General features: G+C 34.7%; 1 protein-coding gene across 3 annotated transcripts in view; it reads right to left on the bottom strand.

The window, feature by feature from the left end:
- Positions 1-1,416: 1,416 nt before the first annotated feature.
- cdh7a (cadherin 7a) overlaps positions 1,417-23,033 on the bottom strand; it is a 95,722-nt gene continuing 74,105 nt past the window's right edge. For 2 of the 3 annotated variants that reach the window (XM_005163402.5, XM_073920012.1), the window contains 3 exons: positions 21,784-21,901; positions 21,404-21,655; positions 1,417-3,230 (listed from right to left, as the gene is read on the bottom strand). In XM_005163402.5, the coding sequence (XP_005163459.1) occupies positions 2,722-3,230; positions 21,404-21,655; positions 21,784-21,901 (879 nt within the window). In that variant the 3' untranslated portion in view covers positions 1,417-2,721. The remainder of the gene's footprint in view (positions 3,231-21,403; positions 21,656-21,783; positions 21,902-23,033) is intronic. The other variant, NM_001077448.2, reaches the window with a different exon arrangement.

Genomic DNA, 23,033 nt, shown 5'->3' with positions numbered 1-23,033 from the left:
AAAATATATATATATATATATATATATATATATATATATATATATGTATATATATATATATATGTATATATATATATATATATATATATATATATATATATATATATGTATATATATATATATATATATATATATATATATATATATATATATGTATATATGTATATATATATATATATATGTATATATATATATATGTATATATATATATATATATATGTATATATATATATATATATATGTATATATATATATATATATATATATATATATGTATATATATGTATATATATATATATATATATACATATATATATATATATATATATATATATATATATATATATATATATATATATATATACATATATACATGTATATATGTATACTTTTGTGTGTAACAGAGGAGTATGCAAACTTTGGGACATACTACGACCTCGTTAACAGATTATTACAGTATGTTGCTTAGTTATGAGCCCTGTCAATCATCCACACATCATTCACATTTCTTTCATATTTAATGTACTACCTTAATGGAGAAGCAGCAACAGGATAATCTCCCATTTACAAGTCTTGTAATGCAGAGAAATTTTCTCAGGTCTTTGGATAATTTTGCATTCAGGCATTAATGTCCAAATATGTCTATATATAAAAGTCAGTATTGTTGTTGCAGATGAAATATAACACAGAAAACGCGATTTAAATATTATCCAGTTGGATAGACATTAATTTATGGGCACACAAACATCTTTACCAAAGCCTCTCTACTTAACGGTTGGTCTCGCGAATGCACCATGTTTGTAGTTTATTTACACAATGTACTGTGAGCAATATTATCGATTAGAGTATGGACGGTTCTACACTTAAAATTTTTTACCAGAAATAGTAAACCATCCAGGAACTTTTTTTTAACAAACTATGATTTGGGACATACTAATTCTATTTTCAAATTCTATTTAGGACAGATAGTATATGAATTTGGACGAAGCACATTATTTCCACTGTAACTGTTCAGCTGAGGGAACGGAACTAACCCTGTCACGTCAGACACATTGACATTCCAAGATGGCAGCACCCTTGCGTTGAAAGTTGTAGTAAAACATGCTGTTTTCTTCTAAATGGTAACATTAATCGAGTTTGTTTAATGTTTTCATTAAAGTGCAAATCAATGTAAAAAATAATGTAAACTTGACCAAGTGCTTCACTTCCTCTTTAAAAACACATCCAGATAACAATATTTAACACTATTCGAGTTAATGTTGCAACTGTGGATCCTGTTTAATTATAACCTCAATTTGACACTGGAGATCCTGCGATGTGCAGATTTGCATGTTGCTGTATCGATGCTGAAATGGAATATCGTGCAGCCCCAGTTTGAATGAATGAAAGCAGTCAAATAATGGCCACGCTGTGTGCTGCAATTCGTGTGCTTTATTACAAAAACCTGTACAAAATGTCTTTCCAGCTTCAGGATTGAGCATGTGTTACTGTCATTTCATTTCGTTACAATTCAAAAATCATGATAATAACCTGTCGGACAACAGCTAACATTGAATATACTGTAGTAGTAGTAAGGTCTGCGTTGTCCGTATGTTATCCACACGTCCCCGGATATTGTTTAGGATAATGTCTTTACATTCTTTTTTCCCCATTACCAGACTCATATCGACAACAGGCCTGCTTTAAAACAAACAGCTCTCACAAGATACTCAGCAAGGACCACTGCGAAAAGAAAAGAAAAGCAAAAAAACTGTACACGGGACAGCATTGAGCACTACAAAAACATTTCGGCGCTTTGAGCTTCTCCGCTGAGGCTGAGGTTTTGGAGAGAGGAATAGGCTTAATACAAAAGACTCCCCTTCAAACGCTCGCTGTCATAAGGGTTCTCTCTACAAACTTACAAAATAACATCTCAAAATAACTCAGGTTGACAGCTTCAACTGAAAGGCAAGTACTATACATTTTCAATGATTAAATCCACTCCGGCCTGTCCTGCTCGATACATCAAAGTCTATTCACTACGAGTGTGACTTGTATTTTGGTCGGCGTAACTGCAGGATACTTCAGAAGTTGTGATAGCTAAGCACCTTGGCCCATATTTTCTGCACCGAACTAAGATGTGAAGCTATGCATAAAGGATATTTTACAAAGCAACAGTTGCAGTTCCTCACTAGCCAATGCTTTCGAAAAAAAATAATATATCGGTGTTCTCGCTTGCTGAATTCGTATTGATTTCCTTTGAGTCATAGAAACATCTGATAGAACAGAAACATTGATCTTTCGAGCATTGCTGCTGTATGGCCAGCCGGATGGCACTGTTCTCATTTATAACCATGGGGAGATCGCTTCAAATGTCTCGTCGAAACAATTGGTATTCCTGGGACCCGCTCACGTGGCCCAGCATCCCACCGTCCATTATTCTCTTGGGCCTGAACATCGCTCTTCAGACCCTTAAAACCACACCCCACACAAGTCCACACTTGGCGTCTAACTGCAATTTAAATAGAAGTGCTTCTGACTCCGATCTCCTCCGTCTATTCTTTATCAAAACTGCTGCTCTCTGCAGATATATCTCCCATACTATGTGCATTTAATGTTCCCTTTTTTTTTTTTTGCTCCCCTCTTCTGTCAAGCATCAGTGAGTCAGTGGTATTCTCTTGATCATTGTTCATTTCCATTATGTCCTTGATTGAGCAGACCTTGGCAGAATTGTAATCCCAGCTAGGAGGAGAATATATTGCTGCTGTCTCCGTGGCCGTACAGGTCAGCTAGCTTCCTGAATCGAGGCCCCCAGTCGCTCAAATAGTCATAGTTCTGCTCTGAGTCTGTGCTCAGGGAGTCCAGGGAGCTGAGGGACTCGGCCACCGAGCCGCTGCCCTCGAAAGCGTACGTCTGCAGGGAGTCGTAAGGCGGTGCGGAAGGATCCACGTCAGCGTCCTTCAGGCGGTCCCATATAAACTCCCTGAAGATCCCGTTGTCTGGGGTGATTTTGTAAGGGGGAGGCCGGGAGCAGTAAAGGGTAGGCACCTCTGGGGTGACGTCTCGTCGGGCTTTGCTGTCCCGCACTACATTGAGATTTCGCAGAGCCACCATGTCAAAGGCCTCTGTGTCTTCCTCGCCCCCGCCTTCGTCGTCGTAGCGCACAATGTTCTCCCGCACGTCCCGGTCTTCATCCAGGATCAGAGGTTCCTTCTTCCTCCTCCTCATTGTCACGATCAGCAGCACCAGAACTGCAAATAACAAGACAGAAGAAACATATGGTGCTAGGATGAGCAAAACTTTTTTTTTTTAAAGTTCATACTTTTTATTAAACAGGAGACAAACAAACAGTAAATACATTTATAATCTCAACAGGATGTCTGTTTTAAATAAATAATGAACAAATGCAAAATGGTTTCCATAAATATATCAAACTCTGTATCTTGTAACTTTAAACTTTAAAATTATGAGAAACTAAAGACTGGAGTATTGACTGCTGAGAAATAAGCTTTGCTATTACTAAAATACATGTAGTTTCACTATTCTTTCTCAATAGGTTTAACAATGAACAAATATTAATGAATCAATTAATTGATAATGAAATAACATTATTTACATTTACAGAATTTATAGCAAGATACTAAATTCCTATTTCATTACAGGAATTTATTATACTAACGGGGGCAATACCTGCTTGTACAGTATACATATGCTGTACAGAAGCAGTGTACATCAGTACTTTCTGTTTGTCCTCCCAGACCTGAGCAGACCTCAGTTGGTTTTAGCTGTTTCTCTGGATTTAAGCCTAATACTAAGGCTAAAATATATTTTGAATTAATTCACAGAATTCATCCCACAAAAAAATATTTCCACAAAAGTTTTAAACTGATATTGAGTTAGAATATAGTTTTTTTGAAAGCTTTAATGAAACTATTTCACATTTATTTTGGTGTTGCCAATATTCTTAACTTTTTTGGATTAATGTTGAATCATTTATTGCTCATAATATTTTAAAATAATTTTCCTTATCTTATAAACATGTGGTTTTGGGTTATTATAAGGATTGCTCTTTAAAAGATGCTTTATTTTTTGCTTTTTTATTTTATGCTTTTATTATAAACTTTATTTTATTATTATGTACATTTCACATACATTAATCCAAGTTTGACAAAAGCAAATTCTCTTCATGGTGCTAGAAAAAGAGATTCATATGTATATAAAAGTGATTTTGAAGTCTAAAATTAGTAAAAGCAATTATAACAATTAATATATGCTCCTCCTTTAATATGTTTGCATAAAAATGGTTTGTATATATGCATGTTCTGAGGTAAAAGTGAATTTAATAACTCTTGTTAATAACTAAAATTGGAAAAAAATGTGTGTAATATATTTATATGTAATTTGATAATTAACTACCCTCTACTCTTTTTTTTAAATTAAATTAAATTTCTCATTTAATTCTTCTTGTTAAGGAATGTAAGGTGATTTTGTTGTATAATAACACTGTACTTGCTGGTTCTTGTTTATAAAGCAAAAAAAAAAAAAAAAGGGAAATTTCACAAATTAATTTCGAGAGGAGCACATGATATGATTGATCGTGGCTGGTTTCCCATCCATAATCATTTTAGTAATGCCAGTTTGATTAATCCAAACGAACTATAAATAGCCCGTCTAATATTACTCCCTTATCAGTGATTTTTGAAGAATCCCCGCATCCACCCCATCTCCCCCTTTGCCTCCTTTACCAGCTTTTGAGAACTACCTGATCTCAGACCCCCTTACATGCTAACTGACCAGGCGGAAGACGGGCTCAATTCTCTCTGAGCTCAGGGTTCTCTCCTGGGTCAGTATGCCAAGCCTGCTATTATTATCAAGCAATATCTATGTGTGAACTCTTAAAAATGACATTTTAACAAATTAAAATAGAAAAGCATTTATGCCCGCTATTTTTCTTTTTTTTCTGTTGTTTTGGTGAAATAAAGATGTCTTGATGATCGTGAGAGAAAAATCTTTTTTAACATTTAAACTATTGCTTGTACTTTGTTGGAAACCCACAATCATACATTAGCCAAGAGAGCTTATATAAGAAAATACAAGCAATTACAAAAAAACAACAGCAAATAAAAAAAAAAGATCTTTATCAGCACACATGCTGCAAATCATAATGCAAACACATAAAAAATGTGCTGCATTTTCCCACAATGCAAACAAATTAATATAATGCGCTGCGTTTTCTCACAAACCTCAAATATTTAGGAAAACATGCAGCATTTTCACACAACACCTGCAAATAAAAACTAACACAACAAAAATATTTCAAGGGGACATAAAAACGTGACAGCAGATGCTGCAAAGTGTTTATTGTGTCGTGACTGTTGCTCAGTGAAGTTGTAGGTGATCTTTGAAAGGTGAGTTTTTTGTTTGTTTATTTTAACATCCTAATTCCTTTGTCTTTTGTATTTAATTAGCCTAAATAACCAAGACCCAAATAGCCAGGTCAGTCACATTTAAAGGTCCCCTTGAAAAACGTTTGTATTTTTCCGTTCTATTTGAAAGTGTTGTGAGAAACACAGCACATTTTATTAATTTGTTTGCATTGTGAGGATTTGGTGTTTTTTGGAATTGTATGTGTTTTTTTAAATGGCCGAATGTTGAGATCTCTTGGCCATCATACAATTATGTATACAAAATAACAAAAAAAAAATTAATATGAAAAGTTCAGATGCAAAAACCTCTAAGTGCCATCTGTAATTTCCAACAAAAATGATTTTTTTTTCTCAGCCTCCTTTGTATATACTAAGCTATTTAGCTTTAAAGTCTATAAAACAGACCTTATTATTTTCCATAAAAGTGATATAAGTGAACCTACACACAAGAGCCTGATAATAATGCTTATTTTAGAAGAAGATTTCAGACGCCATTTAAAGGTTTTTGCATCTGAACCCTTCATATGTACATATATAATTTAGTCAAGTCGAGCTTCTTTGTCATCCCGCTATATGTGTGGACATACAGAGGAACGAAATGTCACGTCTCGCAAGACAACAGTGCTACATAAATTAATCATAAATACAAACACAACGCTGGACATAAGAGCTATTTTAAAAACCTATGCATAACTAACATATACTATAAGATACTTAACTATACACATAAGACAGGCTATACAAGTACCTTTACATGTCCTGCAAGATATTGTTTACTTAACAACTCTATAATTACATACTATTCTGTAAGGTTATATGTATATTTTTGCATAGTTTTATATCTTATAGCTAGACCCACATGGAATCTGCACGCACAGAATTCCACAAAGTTCCGCAGATTTTTAGCCCATCATTGATTCTGTTAATTTGATTGTGTAAATGTGTGTAAATTCATATTCATTCAGTTTTTAATTTAATTTTAATATTATTGACTAATATGAAAATATTCATATGATTTATTTACATGCAATTTTTAAAGTAATATTTTTTTTGTCTTTTAGTAGATATATTATATGAGACTTGCTTTGTAAACATTAAATACATGTTAAAAGGGTATTACTTTTTATTTCATTTATTGAGGTTTTAGTTATGATAGTCCCAAAATAATTCTGCATAAATTCACAGATTTTTACCAAAATTCTGTGCAGAAATAGCAAAAAATGCCTGCAGATTCCGTCTGGCCCCTACTTATAGCTACTGCTATTCAACTTTGTATAATAAGAGTAACATTACTTAGCATTTATTTAAATAATTTACATTTTTAATCATGAGAGTGGATTTCATTAGCCAAGGGGAGGTGAGATGAGTGGGGAGGTGGAATCACAAGTCAGATTTGAGCTTTAACTGGGAAAGAAAATAAAAGAGAAAACAACATTCCCCACCACTCCTCTGACATCTTAAGTGCTTTTATTCCAAGTTCTGTCTGTTTCCACCAGACCGTTGGGGTGAAAATAGCTGCACAGTGCTGTTTACAACTTGTGCAAATAGTCATTACGATTAAACAATTTGCTAACAATATGAACAAGAAACCCCTTTTATACGAGAGTAGAGTGTTTAATAAATTGCTTCATTACAGATTCATGCCCTTGCCACCGTAAACAACAATTCCAAGAAAAAATCAAGCACCAGGAAAGATTTAGAGGCACCAGAGCCTTAACACACACACGCTTGCACATCTCAAGCAGTCCATTTACCTCCCGTGCAAGATAAGCAAAGACATAAGAGGTGTAAAATCAGATAAAGCTCGACCGTGACTGTATCTCGACAATATTTATGACACCAGGCCAAAATATTACTCTCTCGCTCTTTCACACCGTCTAGAACGATTCAGCCTCAAGGCCATACCACTTTAAGGTACAACGTGAAAGATAAGCCGAATTATCTTCTGCGGTTCAATTAGGCCAGATCTGGTACATTAGTTCTATCAATAAGTTCATCAGATTGGGCTGTAGTGATTTTAATAACGTCGCTGACAAATCCTGAACAGGAGGTGTTTCATCATCCGAGGTGTTTAAAGAGCACTACAGTGTGATTTAATCTCATCCTTGGTGTTTGTTTACAACTGTTATTAACTGTACGGACCCACACATGCTCGGCACTTTTTGTCTTCTCACACTTAGCTCCGTCATGTGTGAACATATGCAAACAGACAGAGATAAACACGCAGATGCACCACGAGCCAGATTTAGGGCAGGATGTATGCTGTAAATATGAGGCTTTAACAGCCACTTGCTTCCCTCTTTCTCCAACCCAAGCTGCTTATTCGGGAAAGGCCAGCGTTAAATCCTTTTAATGAGTGCAGCATATGCCTACTGTACGTGCAAAATAAGACTGGATTATGTGTCAGTCAGAAAATATCACCCTGCCCTGAAAGCGCAGACCCCTGTATACGGCACATCAAAACTATCAACGGAAGGCAAGACTGCACCGTTGCACAAAAGTCGAACGTCTTAGCGATTCAAGTCAGGGATCAAATAATGCACAGAAAAAGATGGCGTGAAACAGAGTGAGTCAATATATAAAAAAAGAGAAAAGGAAAATGCGTAGCGAGAAATAAATAACATAACAAGACACATGCGCCAAAAAAAAGTGAAATAAATCCATTTTTTGTGCTGTGTGGAATCCGAAAACCAATCCTCCGTGTTAGCGCTCTCAGACCCATGAATGCGAGGGATCTTACAGTACAGCCACAACACAGTCCTCCCACGGGAGTCTATATCTCTCTCTCTCTTTTAGTGTAGATAGCGCATATGTGTATTTGGCTGCCAATACCCAACTCGAGGGGGAGGGAAGGGAGCAGATAAAGTAGGGAGAGAGAAAGAGGAGGTGTAAATGGGAGCAGGCTGAAGTGAGAGAGAGAAAGATAGAGTGGAGGGAAAAGGGAGGCAAACGTCTAATGATCCATCCTTCAGGCCTGCCACAGCGAGTGTGAAATATGGTGCCAAAGTCTCATACTTCATCCTCAGGCCTAGTGTCGTTCGCAGGGGCAGACAAGCTGGGCGAGTGGGCTGGCGAGGCAGAGGCTGCACGTGTGGAGTCATAATCACACACACACACACATATATATAAACAGACACCATGATGTAAACAAAAGCAGAGCCAATATCGACCTTAAATTCAAGAGCGACAGCATTATTGGGTGCCAACAAAGAAAATGCTACAAAGCTAAAAATGAAGGAATGAGAAAATGGTGCCATTATTTACTCAAACCTGAGTGGTGATTCTCTGAAACAAAACACAAAGAAAGTTTTTTTTGCAGAATAGTGAAAAATATATAATAAAATGTTCACCTTACAGCTAAATTAATTTACTGGATTGACAACAGCACTTGAAAAAGGGATTTTAAGCAGTGTGTACAGTAAGTAAACTCTCTTTCTCTATGTGCGGTAAAAGAAAAAACACAAAAAGAGGATTTATATATTGACTTATAGTGTTGACAGATTTTACTAGAATAAAACAGCAAATAATAATAAGCTCAAATTCTCTACATTTAGTCATTTATCATAGGGGTTCCCAAAATTTTCAGCCCGCTACCAACTTTCAGCCCGCTTACCAGACTTGCGACCCCCAATATATATATTTTATATATATATATACATATATATATATATATATATATATATATATATATATATATATATATATATATATATATATATATATATAAAATAAATTAAAAAAATACATATATGTATGTATGTATATATATATATATATATATATATATATATATATATATATATATATATATATATATAATTAATATATATATATATAATTAATATATATATATATATATATATATATATATATATATATATATATATATATATATATATATATACATACATATATACATATGGTTATAAATATATAAACTGTGCACATATACCAGTAGGCCCAACTTTGTTCGTCATTTATTTTGGAAAACACCTTGTTCTCCTTGTTCTCAAAGATCTCCTTGTTCAGTTGTGGCTTGTGTTTATGTTTAATGTACATGAGTGCAGTAAAGATGTCAGAAAGTTTGACCTGGTGCCAAAAAATCAATCTGCTGCATATGACGCTACTGCTGTGTATTTATTAAAACGCAATCACCCCAGGGGTCATGTAATGACATGGGACGCTGACAACGGAGGTGCAGATCCAAATGCAGGGTTTATTCAAGAATGGTCAAACTGATGTATACAGGAAACCCAAAGTCGTGGTCATTAAACAGGCGAATGGTCAGTACAGACAGCAAGCAACGTAAACAAACAAAACAAAGCAATGGTCAAAGCAAGGCAAGGGAAAGGCGTCGTAATGTCACAGTACAGTTAAACAAGACTCAGCAACTAGTGTGTGTGTCTGTGCTGCTTATAAAGTACATGTAATCAGTTCTGAACAGCTTTAGCTGTGTGTTAGCAATCAGCAGGAAAACCGGAACAGGTGTAAGTGTGTGGTGAATGACAGGATTTGTAGTCCTTATGTTGACAGATTTGTAGTCCTGAGTGAAAGTGAATAATTCCCAATGATCTCTGATCCCAATGAAGTCTGGATCTCTGGCGATTGTGACAAGTCTAAAAAAATTTGAAAGGTTAATTATTATTGTTTATTATTAACATGCTAACAATGTTACTATTAACTACTAATTGTTATTTAGTAGGTTATGGATAAAATATGGTAATTCTAATAGTTTAATTAAATGAAATAGATTTTTGAAAACAAGTTTTTCCAAGTATTACAAACTATTACAAACTTTTTATAGGAATATAAGTAGTTATTTTTATTTGTTAAAAAAAGTGCAAGATATGATTTTTGAAGCCGCAGTTATGTGATTACCATGACTTATATATAATCCTAACGCAGTCTTAAGTCTTAACTGTTACAGACTGCGCCCACTTTAAGGCTTGATTTACCCTCTCTGCAGTTTTGACACAAGATGGATGTTCAACGGGAGCAGCAGATCAATTTAACATTATCCTCAATTTGCAGTAATTGGATTGAGAAAACAATCCGTCATCCAGAATCAATTAAACAACAAGTGGGATATTTTGTGGGGGCCTCGTTCTCATCGACCTCTTAAAAACGAGGCAGCGACTGCTAGATTATGCTCTGCCCTTCATTCTCTTTGGCTCGCTCCCTCCCTCTCCGTCTCTCATGCGTTCCCTCCACATATCTCAACCATTGCCAATAGCCCAGGGCAGTGAAGACTAATCAAGATATACTGGCGATATGCGGATCTATCTGGCTGTTGACATTTATGCCGTTGCCCAACACAAGTTGTTTGTGCTTTATGACACCTGTCTGTCCCTCTGTTTTCACAGTAGTAACATTATCTGCGAAATAAAATGTGATATATTCCAGGCTGACGCAAGACCACACTACATCGCCTTAAGGGCCCTCATAAGTATTACTGACTGCCGTCCACTTGGACCGTCGGAGGCCATAGGGAAAGACGAGGTGCCCTGCAATCGCTGGAGCAGAGATTGAAAAGATGATGTCACTGTTGCGAGTGTGACCCGTGGACATGAATGTATCAGAGCGCCTCAGGCTTACCTGACCTCTCTGTATTCCTCCACCTAAGACTGGAATAATGAGCACAAGGTTTCCTTTAGAACAACTAGAGCGACACAGAGGCTGTCATCATGTGAAATGCGCTTTGCAAATCCTTTAGATTACTTTATGCAAACACTGATAAATAGCACTGGATTTACCGCTGCTTGGGAACTTCATATCAAATATTTTATGAACCTTTATCAGTGTTTTGGGCTTGACAGAGGTGTTGTAATGACACTAGGCAAGCATAGAATGAGGGGTTCAGCTGAAAATCTATCATCGTTTATTTGCCCTGTGCCTTTCTAAACTTGCATGAGTGCTTTTCTCCTGTGCAATTATTTACAGCAGTACATCCAAGGTGCTCCTTTCCATACACTGTAAGTCAATGGAGGTAGAATTTTAAGAGAATAATAACATTTTAATCTATAAAATATAGCAAAGGGCTTCAGAATCATGCATAGATGTTGACATTTTTGGTCATTTTCTTGATGGTGCCTGGTCAACGTACACTTTTAGTGAAATGAAACAAGACAGAATCCTTTGTGAATAAATAGAAATGTCAAAAAAAAGTGCAGGAAAATTTTAAATAAATAAAAAAATAAATAAGTAAATAAATATAAAATGATCTGGAAAATGCGGAATCTATGTATTCTATCAGAAGGTACAGATATGGCCAAAAATATGGCCAGAAATGCATGTTTTTTCATGGTCAGTGCTGCAATTTGTCATGCGCAGTCACGCGCTATACTGCAGCAGCAAAGGCCGCCTTTTCCTTTAAAAAAAAAAAAACATTTTGTGCTTTACGCAATATCTATTAGGTGGCGCATAGAACAACCGCATTTCCATTGTTGGGTCAGTGCGAGCGAACACCCCAAAATCAAACAACCTGTGAGTTTCCGAAAACCATTGCTGGTCAACTAAGGTCCCAAGTTCCATCCTTATAATAAATAAATACAAGGGAAAGAAAAAAAACATAGCTACTGGACATTTTAAGATATTGCATTAAACATCTTATAGGCTAAGGGGTCTTTTTTTTTTTTTTTTTTTTTTTTTTTTTGCTTAAGATCATGCTTTTTTTTTTTTTTTTTTTTTTCATTACCTTTTAAATTTAAAGATGTTTCATAAAATAATAAAGTAGTTTTAATTTAATAAGTGATAATTCTTTGCTGCATTCTCCTTGATGTTTTAATAAAAATCTTGACACCACCTTAAAGACACAACTGCCAGTAACTTTCAGTGGGTGTTTTTGTCACATTTAAAAGTTGTGTTTGTGCATGAAATGTGCACATTTAGATGCACATGTGTGTGAAAGAGACCGGGTAAAAGAGTGCTCGATTCACAGCTCTATCAATGCCATGAGCGGCTAGGTTTTGGAGATAATAAATACATATTTGTTTTCAAATACACTGTAAAACCTAAAGAGTTAAGGTAACTATTTGAGGAAATTGATTGCAACAAACCCATTAAGTTCAAATTCTAATCCTAATGAGTACTGTGAACTTAATTTGAGTAAAAGAAGCAATTGAGCACAGTAAAACCCAATGAATGAAGAGAACTCAAACCAGTACTGTAAACCCAATAGGATAAGGCAACTCAGACTGTTTGAGGAAACCGATAATCTATATGAGTACTGTGAACTTACTTTTACATTTAAGTAGAAGTAATGAGGAAATTAACTCATTACCTTCAACACTGAGTTTAAGACTCTTTTAAAATGAGTAGAATTAACTTTCAGTAAATTGTTGGGCTTTACAGTCAATAAATATAACAGAATAACAAAACTTTACAAATTACGTATCCACTTTTGTAGGCTCAACACAATTTCATAGATCTAGAACTTGCCTAAGCTATATTAAAATAATTCAAATAATTACAAATATTGGATATTATTAAAAAATTAAATAAATAAAATTAATTAAAACAAAAAAAGCTATAATAATTTAGGTATAAACAGTATAGTATAAATACTATTATAAAAAAATAAATTTTACAAAGGCCTATCTGAAATATATATATATATATTTGAAAAACAATAAACAACGGAGGAGTTTTGAAATATTATTTATAAAGTATTTGAATACAATAATGTAAATGAAACTGTTTATTAATTAATTTATTTATTTATTTTGCGCATGAGTGAAACCATCAGAAACTACCTCAATTTTCTTTTCCTTAATTCAGTCCTGCACTGCTTAACAAACAGATTGGGATAAAATTGCACATAAAACATTTAAGTTCTATGTCCTCAAAAAGTTCTTATATTTTTATATTATGTGGCAAACTTTTAAATTTCTATTTTAAATGTAGAGTTTTGTTAGAAGGATATTTAATATTTTAAATCGCAATTATTTTGCTTTGGGGAGAAAGCAATATATGGAAAGACAAAAAAAAAAAAAAAAAGGGTGTCTCTTGTGCAATTAATTAGGGAAGATATTATCAAAGCCAATTAAATAGTTCTTATGATTTCTTTTCATCGTGAATCATAGATGCCAATACTGAATCTTTAATGCTGGCTGGACACCAAATTGTGTTTTCTTAACGGAAAGAATTTTTCTGAGCGGAAAATTCACCTGAGCAGAAAACGTCCCAAAAGTAAACTAGAGCAAGTGACTTGGTGCTGATGTTTGGTGTGCTCCCAGCATAAGAGTGAATATGAAAAAGATCAGTGTTAACATTCTTAAAATGTATTTGTGTTCAACAGAACACACATACACAAATAAAAAAAAGTGGTGGAACAACATGAGGCTGTGTAAATAATGACAGTACTTTTATATCTGGGTGAACAATTCCTCTAATGGAGAAACTTGCTAGATAAAAAAAGACAAAAGGCTCAAAGCTGACATGTCCTTGTGTATCATTCAATGCCTGGCATGTTTAGTTGTGCGCTGCTTTGATAACTAAAGGAACAGCAGGCAAAGAGCTTGTTGATTCATTACTCCGAAAAAAGATAAAAGCAGAAAAAGCAGCTTCTTTTCCCTCCGCAGTGCCATCCTCCTCCGTCTCCTCCTCCCCTCAACCATGAGTGAGCAGTCTTGAGCCCCTGGGGCCGGACTCTCTTTGCCAAAAATAACTGCAATGCTCAGATCAGGGAGCGCAGTGGTCTAATCCAGCTCGTGGAGTTTGGAGGAAGGAGAACCCGGCATTCACACGAGACTGCAAACCACAGGAACGACTATTTGACATCGGTTACAGCTGTTATTTGAGCTCACATTCAGATTATAAGTACTTAAACACAGCACACAATCAACACAAAGACATATGGGCAACAAGCTGTGCTGAAGATGGGATTTCTCAAAGGTTCCTCAAAGTGAACCTGAGGAAAGACAGCAATGAAGAAAAAAATCATGCTAATAATGGGTTTCCTTGTATTCCCGAGAATGTCCTTCTGTTCAAATGTTTAATACTTTTACTTAGCAAGCATACATTAAATTGATCAGTGACAGTAAAGGCATTTATAATGCTATTTCAAATAAATCGCCACTTTGAAATTATTAGGTTCTGTTTGCATTCTGAGTGGTTTTGAATTATTGAGTTTAACTCCTTGGAAAAAAAAAAATTGGCTCACACTTGCATTGGATAATATACTGATACAACGCTGATAAAAAGTAATAGGCAATTAAAATAATAATGATAGCCGATGAATAAATGGTCGACCAGGTGGTTACAATGCTTGTTAAAAAGTTAAAGGTTTAGAATCAAGCAGTATGCAACTAAACTATGACAAAAAAATCTCATACAGAAACTTATAATTAGGTGATCGAATGTTTCCTAGTTATCAAACAATCACAAAAATATTGAGCAGAACATCTGTTTTTTAGCTTTGATATTAATAAGAATAGTTTCTGAATAGCAAATCAGCACATTAGAATTATTTTTGAAGGATCGCATGAGACCAGGAGTAATGACACTGAAAATTCAGTTTGTCATCACAGTAATAGGTATCCCTCTTTTCTGGTGCTGCCTTTATGACATTTTGTTGGTATTACAGTATGTTACATTGCAACAATATGCCAACTAATTCACAGTAGAGTGTTAGTAAACTGTTAGGTTAGGGTAAGATTAAGTTAACATGTACTTGCAAAGTTGTAAATAGTTATAAAGCTGTATTTAGTCAGAATAATGTCTGTAGGTGTAGTATTAGCAGAGAGAAGACAGTCTGCTAATACTCTAATAAGAATAAGATGGCAAGTAATAAAAATAACTTATAGCTAACAAAATGTGCAAAAGGGAACATACAAATAAAGTGATACCCAGAAATGGATTAAATTATATTATTATTATTATTATTATTAATTTATTTTTTTATGAAAAGGTTACACTTTATTTTTAGGTGACATTATTTTAAGTTAGATGTAACTTCAATGTAACAATTAATTTAATGTAATTACTACAACAAGTGAATGGAACATGTATAACTATGTCACATTGTGGGCCCTATCATATAGAAGTGCAATAAGATGCAAAGATGTGTTTGGCGCGATTTATTGCTATATTTGCGCTAGGTTGTTAAAAATAGCAAAATTATCCGCGCCACTTTGTGGACTCATAGGTGTGAGTCCACAAACTAAAATAGACCGCACAATTTACAGCCGAAAAGCTGAGAGCCTTAGTTTTGCGCCTTAAATGCTTATACATTGCTTAATACACAGGATATACAACAATGCACAAATATTTTTACAAATGAAAAGAATTAAAGGGTAAAAGAGTTATAAAAATAACTTTTTTTTTTTTCAAAAAAATAAAAACCATTGCCTCTATGCCTTTTTCATGTCGGAGGGCTTTTTTTAGTTTATTCATGACAATTTGCATTTGTGTAGTCATAATTATTATCAGGGGTTTTTATTATATGCATATTTATATTTATTTTATTAAAAACAAGCTTAGATTTGTCCACCTGTCGGGTTTTGGACCACATGGGGCATAGGACGTGTGTTTGGATATAACTCAGCATTTTTAACCACACTTTATTGTTATTGTTCATTTATTCATTTGCTGGAAATTAAAACTGAATTTAGAAATAGTTTTAAAACAAATTTTTGAGCTTAACAAATGAACTTTGGATGTCTGATGGATGTCTTGAGATTAGTGCGTACAACACTGTTTCCTTATCCATGAAAGTAAAGGAGTAAAGTAAAAAGAAAGTAAAAAGGCCGAATGGAGGAGGCTCATTCTTTATCCTCATGCTGCAGATGCTCTGTTTAACTCTTTTCTCGCTAGTGAAGCGTTCAGTTTTTCCACTTACAAAGTCCGCCATGTAAATAGCAAATGCACCATGGCCTGATGCAACTGACTCTTAAAGAGGATAGGAGACGAGACTCTGATTGGTTTAATGTGCGCTAAGCACAAAACACACCCATAACTCATTAAGAGAATAAGTACAACCCTGTTAGACCATGCACAGCAATGCAAACCATACTTTACCATCCTTAAAATAGCAAAAGTAAATTCGGACACACCCTTAATGCTTTTGCGCCCTGCGCTTTAGACTTTGCACCTAGATCATTAAAAAAGAGCCCCCAGTTTTACTCACATTATGTAAAAGAGTTACCATTTAAAATACACACTGATGTTTTAAAATGCAGAAATAGTTCAAAACATAATTTAGGGTACTCATCTTGTTTGTTAACTAAAACAAACATTTGTTGTACATATCAAACATTTGATCAGAAACATAAGCATTCCTCAACCTCTAATAAAGTGTTTTTTGTTTGTTTGTTTTAAGCATAAACCTCCGCACATTTAGTTAGATTTACAATCAAAACCAGCTGGAAAAGCAATTTGCCAATAGGATAAAAATATAAACTCTCAAATCAAGTCTTATTGCATCGTGCAATTTTGCTTCTCCATGCTTGACATTTTCTCCAATGAAAAATAAATTATTTTTGAAGCAATTTTATGTATGTGCTTCAAGTCATGTGTGAGAACAGCAGAGATGATCCCATTCTTCGGAAACATGAAATTGAAGCATATTGCACTCGGCTTCACTGTGGCGCATTATTTCAGATCTATCGTTTAGTAGTAACGTCTCTATGGAGATGAAAATGAACTAGTTCACACTTAGATGTAATAGCACCAAGGAGGCGGAAAGAGCTTTCTTGGTTGCTTATTTGTCATCTCTGCACTCAACAAAAAAAGAAAGAGCGAATAATCAAACAATGGAAATGACTAGAGCTCAGCTCGAAATGTGTGTACACATACAAATTCCCTTCTTGTCACAATAACAAGGCTCTTCATTTAAAAAAAGGACAACATCTGTCCACAAATAGAGCTGTGTCCATGGACGGATCTTGCCAGCGCAGCCAGACACACAACCTATCAATGGCATAATCAAGAAATCAATCAAACCATCAGGCCTGCATTCACTCCCTTAGCGCGGTCTTCAAGTTAACAAATCAACACAAAGACACACCAGTCAACCAATCAGACCAGCTGAATGGTGCATATTGGGTGGAGGTCACTCATCAAACAATCAGCTAATAAGCCGCAAAATAATAAGCAATCATATAGACCAGCAGCCTCCCTGGAGAGGGTAAACAAGTCAATTGTGGCCAAGCAGACCACTCGGCGCAAGCCACGTCCCAACTGTTAGAGCCGCGGTGCCAGCATTTTGAAAGCAATGCCAGTCTGACTGTGTGCTAAATGTCAGTACGGGGGAGGTGGAAATGCAACAGAGCTCTTAAAAATGGCTTGGAAAACAATAACAGAATTTGGACAAATATCCTTTGATTGGAAGCCGCTTTGGAAAGCACTCTACATAAAAATGGAGAGGCATTCATGAAGGCAACATGAAATCCAAACCGAGCTGATGTTCCTTATTGATGAATGACACTTGTCGTTATCTCATTGTTGTCTTAAATAAATATATTAAAAAACACCAGCATTTAAAGGAATAGTTCAACCAAAAAGGAAAATTTACTCACTATTTAGTGCTGTTTTTAACCATTGACTTTCATACAAAACAAATACTATGGAAGTCAATGGTTACATGTTTTCTCAGGCTTTCCTTAAACTATCTTATTTAATCAAGATTAATATATTTAGACAAATTACAAACTAGGGGTGCTCCGATCAGGATACTTGCAGCCGATACCGAGTACTGATTCCCTGTCATAGTGATCGTCCAATACCGAGTGATTCTGATGCTTTAAGCTTTATAATGCATTAAGCACATTTTCCCTCTAAGTATGAGTCTTAGGAGATATCTTGCCTTACCTAAGAGAATAAATTAAGGATGCTGCATATAATACCTTAAACATGTCTCATAACCTTTTAGGTGTGAACATGTCATAGGCTTTAGACACTATGATATTGGTGATAGCTCCACTCCCGTCACAGCAGCTCAAAACACTGGAAATACAATGGGTGCACTTGCAATAAAGAGTCCATCGCTCATGTGAGTCGCACCAATAGACTATAAACAGGTCGCACCGCATCTGTAAATATTTTATTTCAGGTGTTGCGATCGCTCACACCCCCTGGCATCATTTACCTCTTCACGTGTTGTGGCTGCTGTAGGCTACGCATAATATCCGAGAGCGCATAATGTGATTATCAGCCGATACCTTCGGCCAATTGATCGTAGCATTCCTAGTAACAACAGTATCATTACAGTTTTTAAAAAGTTATTTTATATTTTAATATCTTTTATGACTTAATTGGTTTAGATTTTACCTTTCCTGAGCATTATAAATGTTAAATATGCTTCATATTTTTTATCATATAAATGCTAATTAAAGGCTGTCTCAGGCGAGAACTCTGAGTTCAAAGATATTTGAGCCCAGGGCTCCTGCCTGGTCAAGGGGGTCTGAGATCAGGTAGTTCTCGAAAGCTCCCTCTTGTAAAGGAGGAAAAGGGGGAGATGGGGTGGATGGGGGGATTCTTCAAAAACGAAGATGAGGGAAGTAGGTGAAATTGGCTATTTATTGCAGGTTTGGATTAATCTGATTGGTTTATCAACGATTGCAGTTGAGAGACCAGCCATGATCAATTATATAACAAGCTCCTCTAGAAATTAGTTTATAAAACTTCACTTAAGGCACTCTTGTTAAAATTCAACATGTATTTCATTCCTCTCTTTCACTCACTGACCAAATATGTTTAACAAAAGTGTATATGATTACATTTTCCCATTTTATTAAAATGTATGTTTCTCAAGCAATTTTCTTCTCTTCAGTCAGTTTCACCCTGCCTCTTTTCACATAAAAGCCATTTGCGCGATGATCTGACCAGACACTGGTTCAGCAAATAGTCTGTGTTTTCATTAGAAATGTTCAGCAGGTAAACAACAAAAATCAGCAGTGTGTAAAATTCACTGGTTGAAAATTAACAAGAGCTTGTGGCAAAGAAAAAAAACTATTAAACAAACTATTATGGCAATCACAATTAAAATGAAATGAGGAAATTAATAAAGTATGTCCGTTTCCAGCATTACATTAGGATCTGCACATATTGCATCAGATAGCCTTTATACACTTTGTAATGACCAATCAGATACAAGTCTGTTGAGCTTTTGATCACAGTAGCCAATCAGAGGTGTTTTAGATTAGTCACCGTTGAAAGCACTGAGTTTGTATAAAACACAAATGAGTTTTTTTAAGTGTTCACCAATGTAAGACATATATTTTCCAGCTTCATATAGATTATAATGGAAGCTTTTGCATAACTTACTATAAAGAAATGGATCAACATATTTTGTAGAATTTTTGCCTGTATTGCTAGATTGTGGGATGGTATTTTAATATTCTTTTAATATTTTATGATACAACATTAATCATTCAATATTCTATTAATCACAGAGAACACTCTATTCTCTCCACATTTCATTTTCCAGACACTTTCTTATCAACACTCCATACTTCTGGGAAAAAAAAAATTCAATGTGCAGTTCTTTTTGTGCTTCATGCAGGTGAGTGAGTTCTTCAAACCACCTGTACATGACACACTCCTTTTCCTCTCCATTTGCACCAGACACCCAGTGTTGGGCAAGCTACTTGAAAAATGAAATGAGCTAAGCTATTAACTACCTTACTTAAAATGTAGCTTAACTACACTAAAAGCTACCCTCTGGGAAATGTAGCAAACTAAGCTAAAAGCTACTTGGCAAAAGTTGCTTAGCTACATCTTAGCTATTTTTGCAATTTTCATTTTTAAATCGAAGCAACTTAAATCCAAGTCAGTTCTGTCTTAGTGATAAATAAAACTGTCAATGAAACATATAAGGGCACTGTTATTCAGTTTATTTATTTACTGCAAATAATATTCTCCAAACAGAAACAAATAAAAGTATCTAACAGCAAAAAAAAAAAGAAAAGAAAATCCAATAAAACCAGGTGTTACACACTTAAAATACTATAGTAAACTGTATAAACTCCTCTCCTTCAGTCATCTTTCCATCAAACAAGTTTCTCATGTTAGTCTAATTGGTTGGTGATGTCACAGACTAGAGCGAGAGGTGGCAGTAATGCACCAACAAAAAGTTTGTTGTTGACCACCGTAAAACAGATAGAAGAAGAAATCATCCTTCTCTCCGTCATATGGATTTACTATCAGCTAGACACTGACCTCACAGCTCCGTAAAATCAGTGCTGTCACTTATTTATTTAACGGTCTAATGGTAAATGTAGCTTGTGTGGATGCTACTGCGCTACTTGACTAAAAATATAGCTTTGCTACTAAAAAGCTATTTGATTTAGAAAGTAGCCATGCTACTGCCACATTACCAAGAAATGTAGTTAAGCTAGCATTAACCTGTAGCGACGCTACTGCCCAACACTGCAGAAACCTTTTTATAAGAACCCCAAACTTCTTGGAAAACATTGTGCAATTCTGAGTGTGCTTGTGGACTTGAAAAAAATAAATAAACTAACTTAGAATTATCGTAACATTTATATACTTCTTTTCTCTGATTTGAAGTGCTACTTTTATCCTCATTTCTAAGCCGCGTTGGATAAATGCGTCTGTTAAATGAATGAATGTAAATAATTAAGCAATTAGTTAAATTTAAATCCCTGACAAAATGTGTTGATATATAAATAAAAACAATTAAACATAAAAGGCAACTCAGATACAATTAAAAAGCTAATTATATAATACGTTTTAATTATTATTATTATTATTATTAATAATAATAATAATAATAATAATAAAAAAATAATAATAATAATCATAATCATCATCATCATCATCATATGGCGGTTAATTCCGCTGTGGCGACCCCGGATTAATAAAGGGACTAATAATAATAATAATAAAATAATAATAATAATAATAATAAAATAATAATAATAAAAAAAATTTCCCCAAAATCAATTACAAGGCCAATTATAAGAAAATAGGAAAATTATATTTCTATCCTGACATTTTTGTGTATGTGCTCAAGAAGTTTAAAGGTATGTTTTTCCTACCAAGCAGGGTGATGATGCAGGCAAGGATGGCGATGAGTGCTCCGGTGCTGAGTCCTGCTGACAGCATGAAGGCCTCTGTGCCACACGACTGGGGCGTCCCATCAGGGTCGCAGTCACACACTCTAATAGACAGCGTGTTAGTGCTGCTGAGGGCAGGAGTCCCGCTGTCCACTATCAACACCGGCAGTCGATACATAGACTGATCCCTCCTCTGAAAACCACTCCGCTTCGTCAGAACAGAAGCAGTATTGTCTGCAGACAGAAAGATGAGGATCATGTAAAAAAAAAGAAGGAAAAATTATTATGAATAGCTTTTTCATGAACAAGAACAGGAGCTGAGTTTCAAGGATACTATAAACTGTCTCAATGAAATTGCATACCTTTATTGTCTCGGAGAGTGAAGTTCATGTTCCCAGCTGTCTCTGCGGTGAGGGAGAAGAAGAAGCGGTGCCCGCTGGGTGGTTCATCTTTATCCACAGCACTTATGGTTTCAATGACCTAAGACAGCGTCCAAGAGGGAGTAAAGAACAGCAAGATGAATACTCCTGTTCCTGCCTTACTACAGACAAAATAATCTGCAGCTTTCTGGCTGAAAACACTCCCCTAGTCACACCTTTACAATTATTATTTTAGATTATATCAGTAAATCTGAATGTTTTGTTAATTAGATTAATTGAGTGCTTGATATTTTGATAAACAAGTGATAATTGTTTTTATTTTCTCAGAAAGTCTTTATAGATAGACAACTAAAGACATGACACTATAGTGGCATGTTGAATCAGTAAATAAGCCAATTAATTATGAGTAATAAAGACAATATAAACATTATTTCTGTTTGACTGAACGTACACTCTACGATAATATACAAACTCCTTTAAATAGCAGTTTCTATACCTTTCAATATGTGACTTTTACAGTTTTGTTGGTGTGAATTAATTTATTAAATCTGAATCACTCTTGACACATGGCTTACGGAGTTTTGTAATGTATTACACGTGGAAAAGATTAGATATAAGATTGCAGACAAACCAAAGACATTTAAAAAAAATTTGGAAGCCCTTTTTTGAATGTCTGAATGACCAATGATAACTGACTGGTGTGGAAGATTTCATGAAGCATAGCAATATGTGCAAAATACAATTTTTCATATTTGTGTATGTACAACACAGGTATTTATATTTCCAAAAACTCTTTTCCATTTTTGTCTTTTTATTTATTTATTTATTTATTTATTTATTTATTTATTTATTTATTTATTTATTTATTTATTTATTTGTTTGTTTGTTTGTTTGTTTGTTTGTTTGTTTGTTTGTTTGTTTGTTTGTTTGTTTGTTTGTTTATTTATTTGTCATTCAAATTTTTTTTTTTTTCAGGTTAGTCCCTTTATTGATCCAGGGTCGCCACAGCAGAATGCACCGCCAACTTATCCAGCACGTTTTTATGCAGCGGATGCCCTTCCAGCCGCAACCCATCTCTGGGAAATGTTTATTTATTTATTTATTTATTTGTTTGTTTGTTTGTTTGTTTGTTTGTTTGTTTGTCTGTCTATTGAACTGATGTTTTTGACAGTATAATATGGAATAATATGGAAACAATAATATGGAAACACATTACTCTACAATTACGCATA

The sequence above is a fragment of the Danio rerio genome, chromosome 2 (genome assembly GCF_049306965.1).
Source record: "Danio rerio strain Tuebingen ecotype United States chromosome 2, GRCz12tu, whole genome shotgun sequence".
Classification (NCBI taxonomy): Eukaryota; Metazoa; Chordata; class Actinopteri; order Cypriniformes; family Danionidae; genus Danio; species Danio rerio.
Note: the sequence above shows the minus strand (reverse complement) of the source record. Positions and strands in the feature narration are given on the sequence as shown.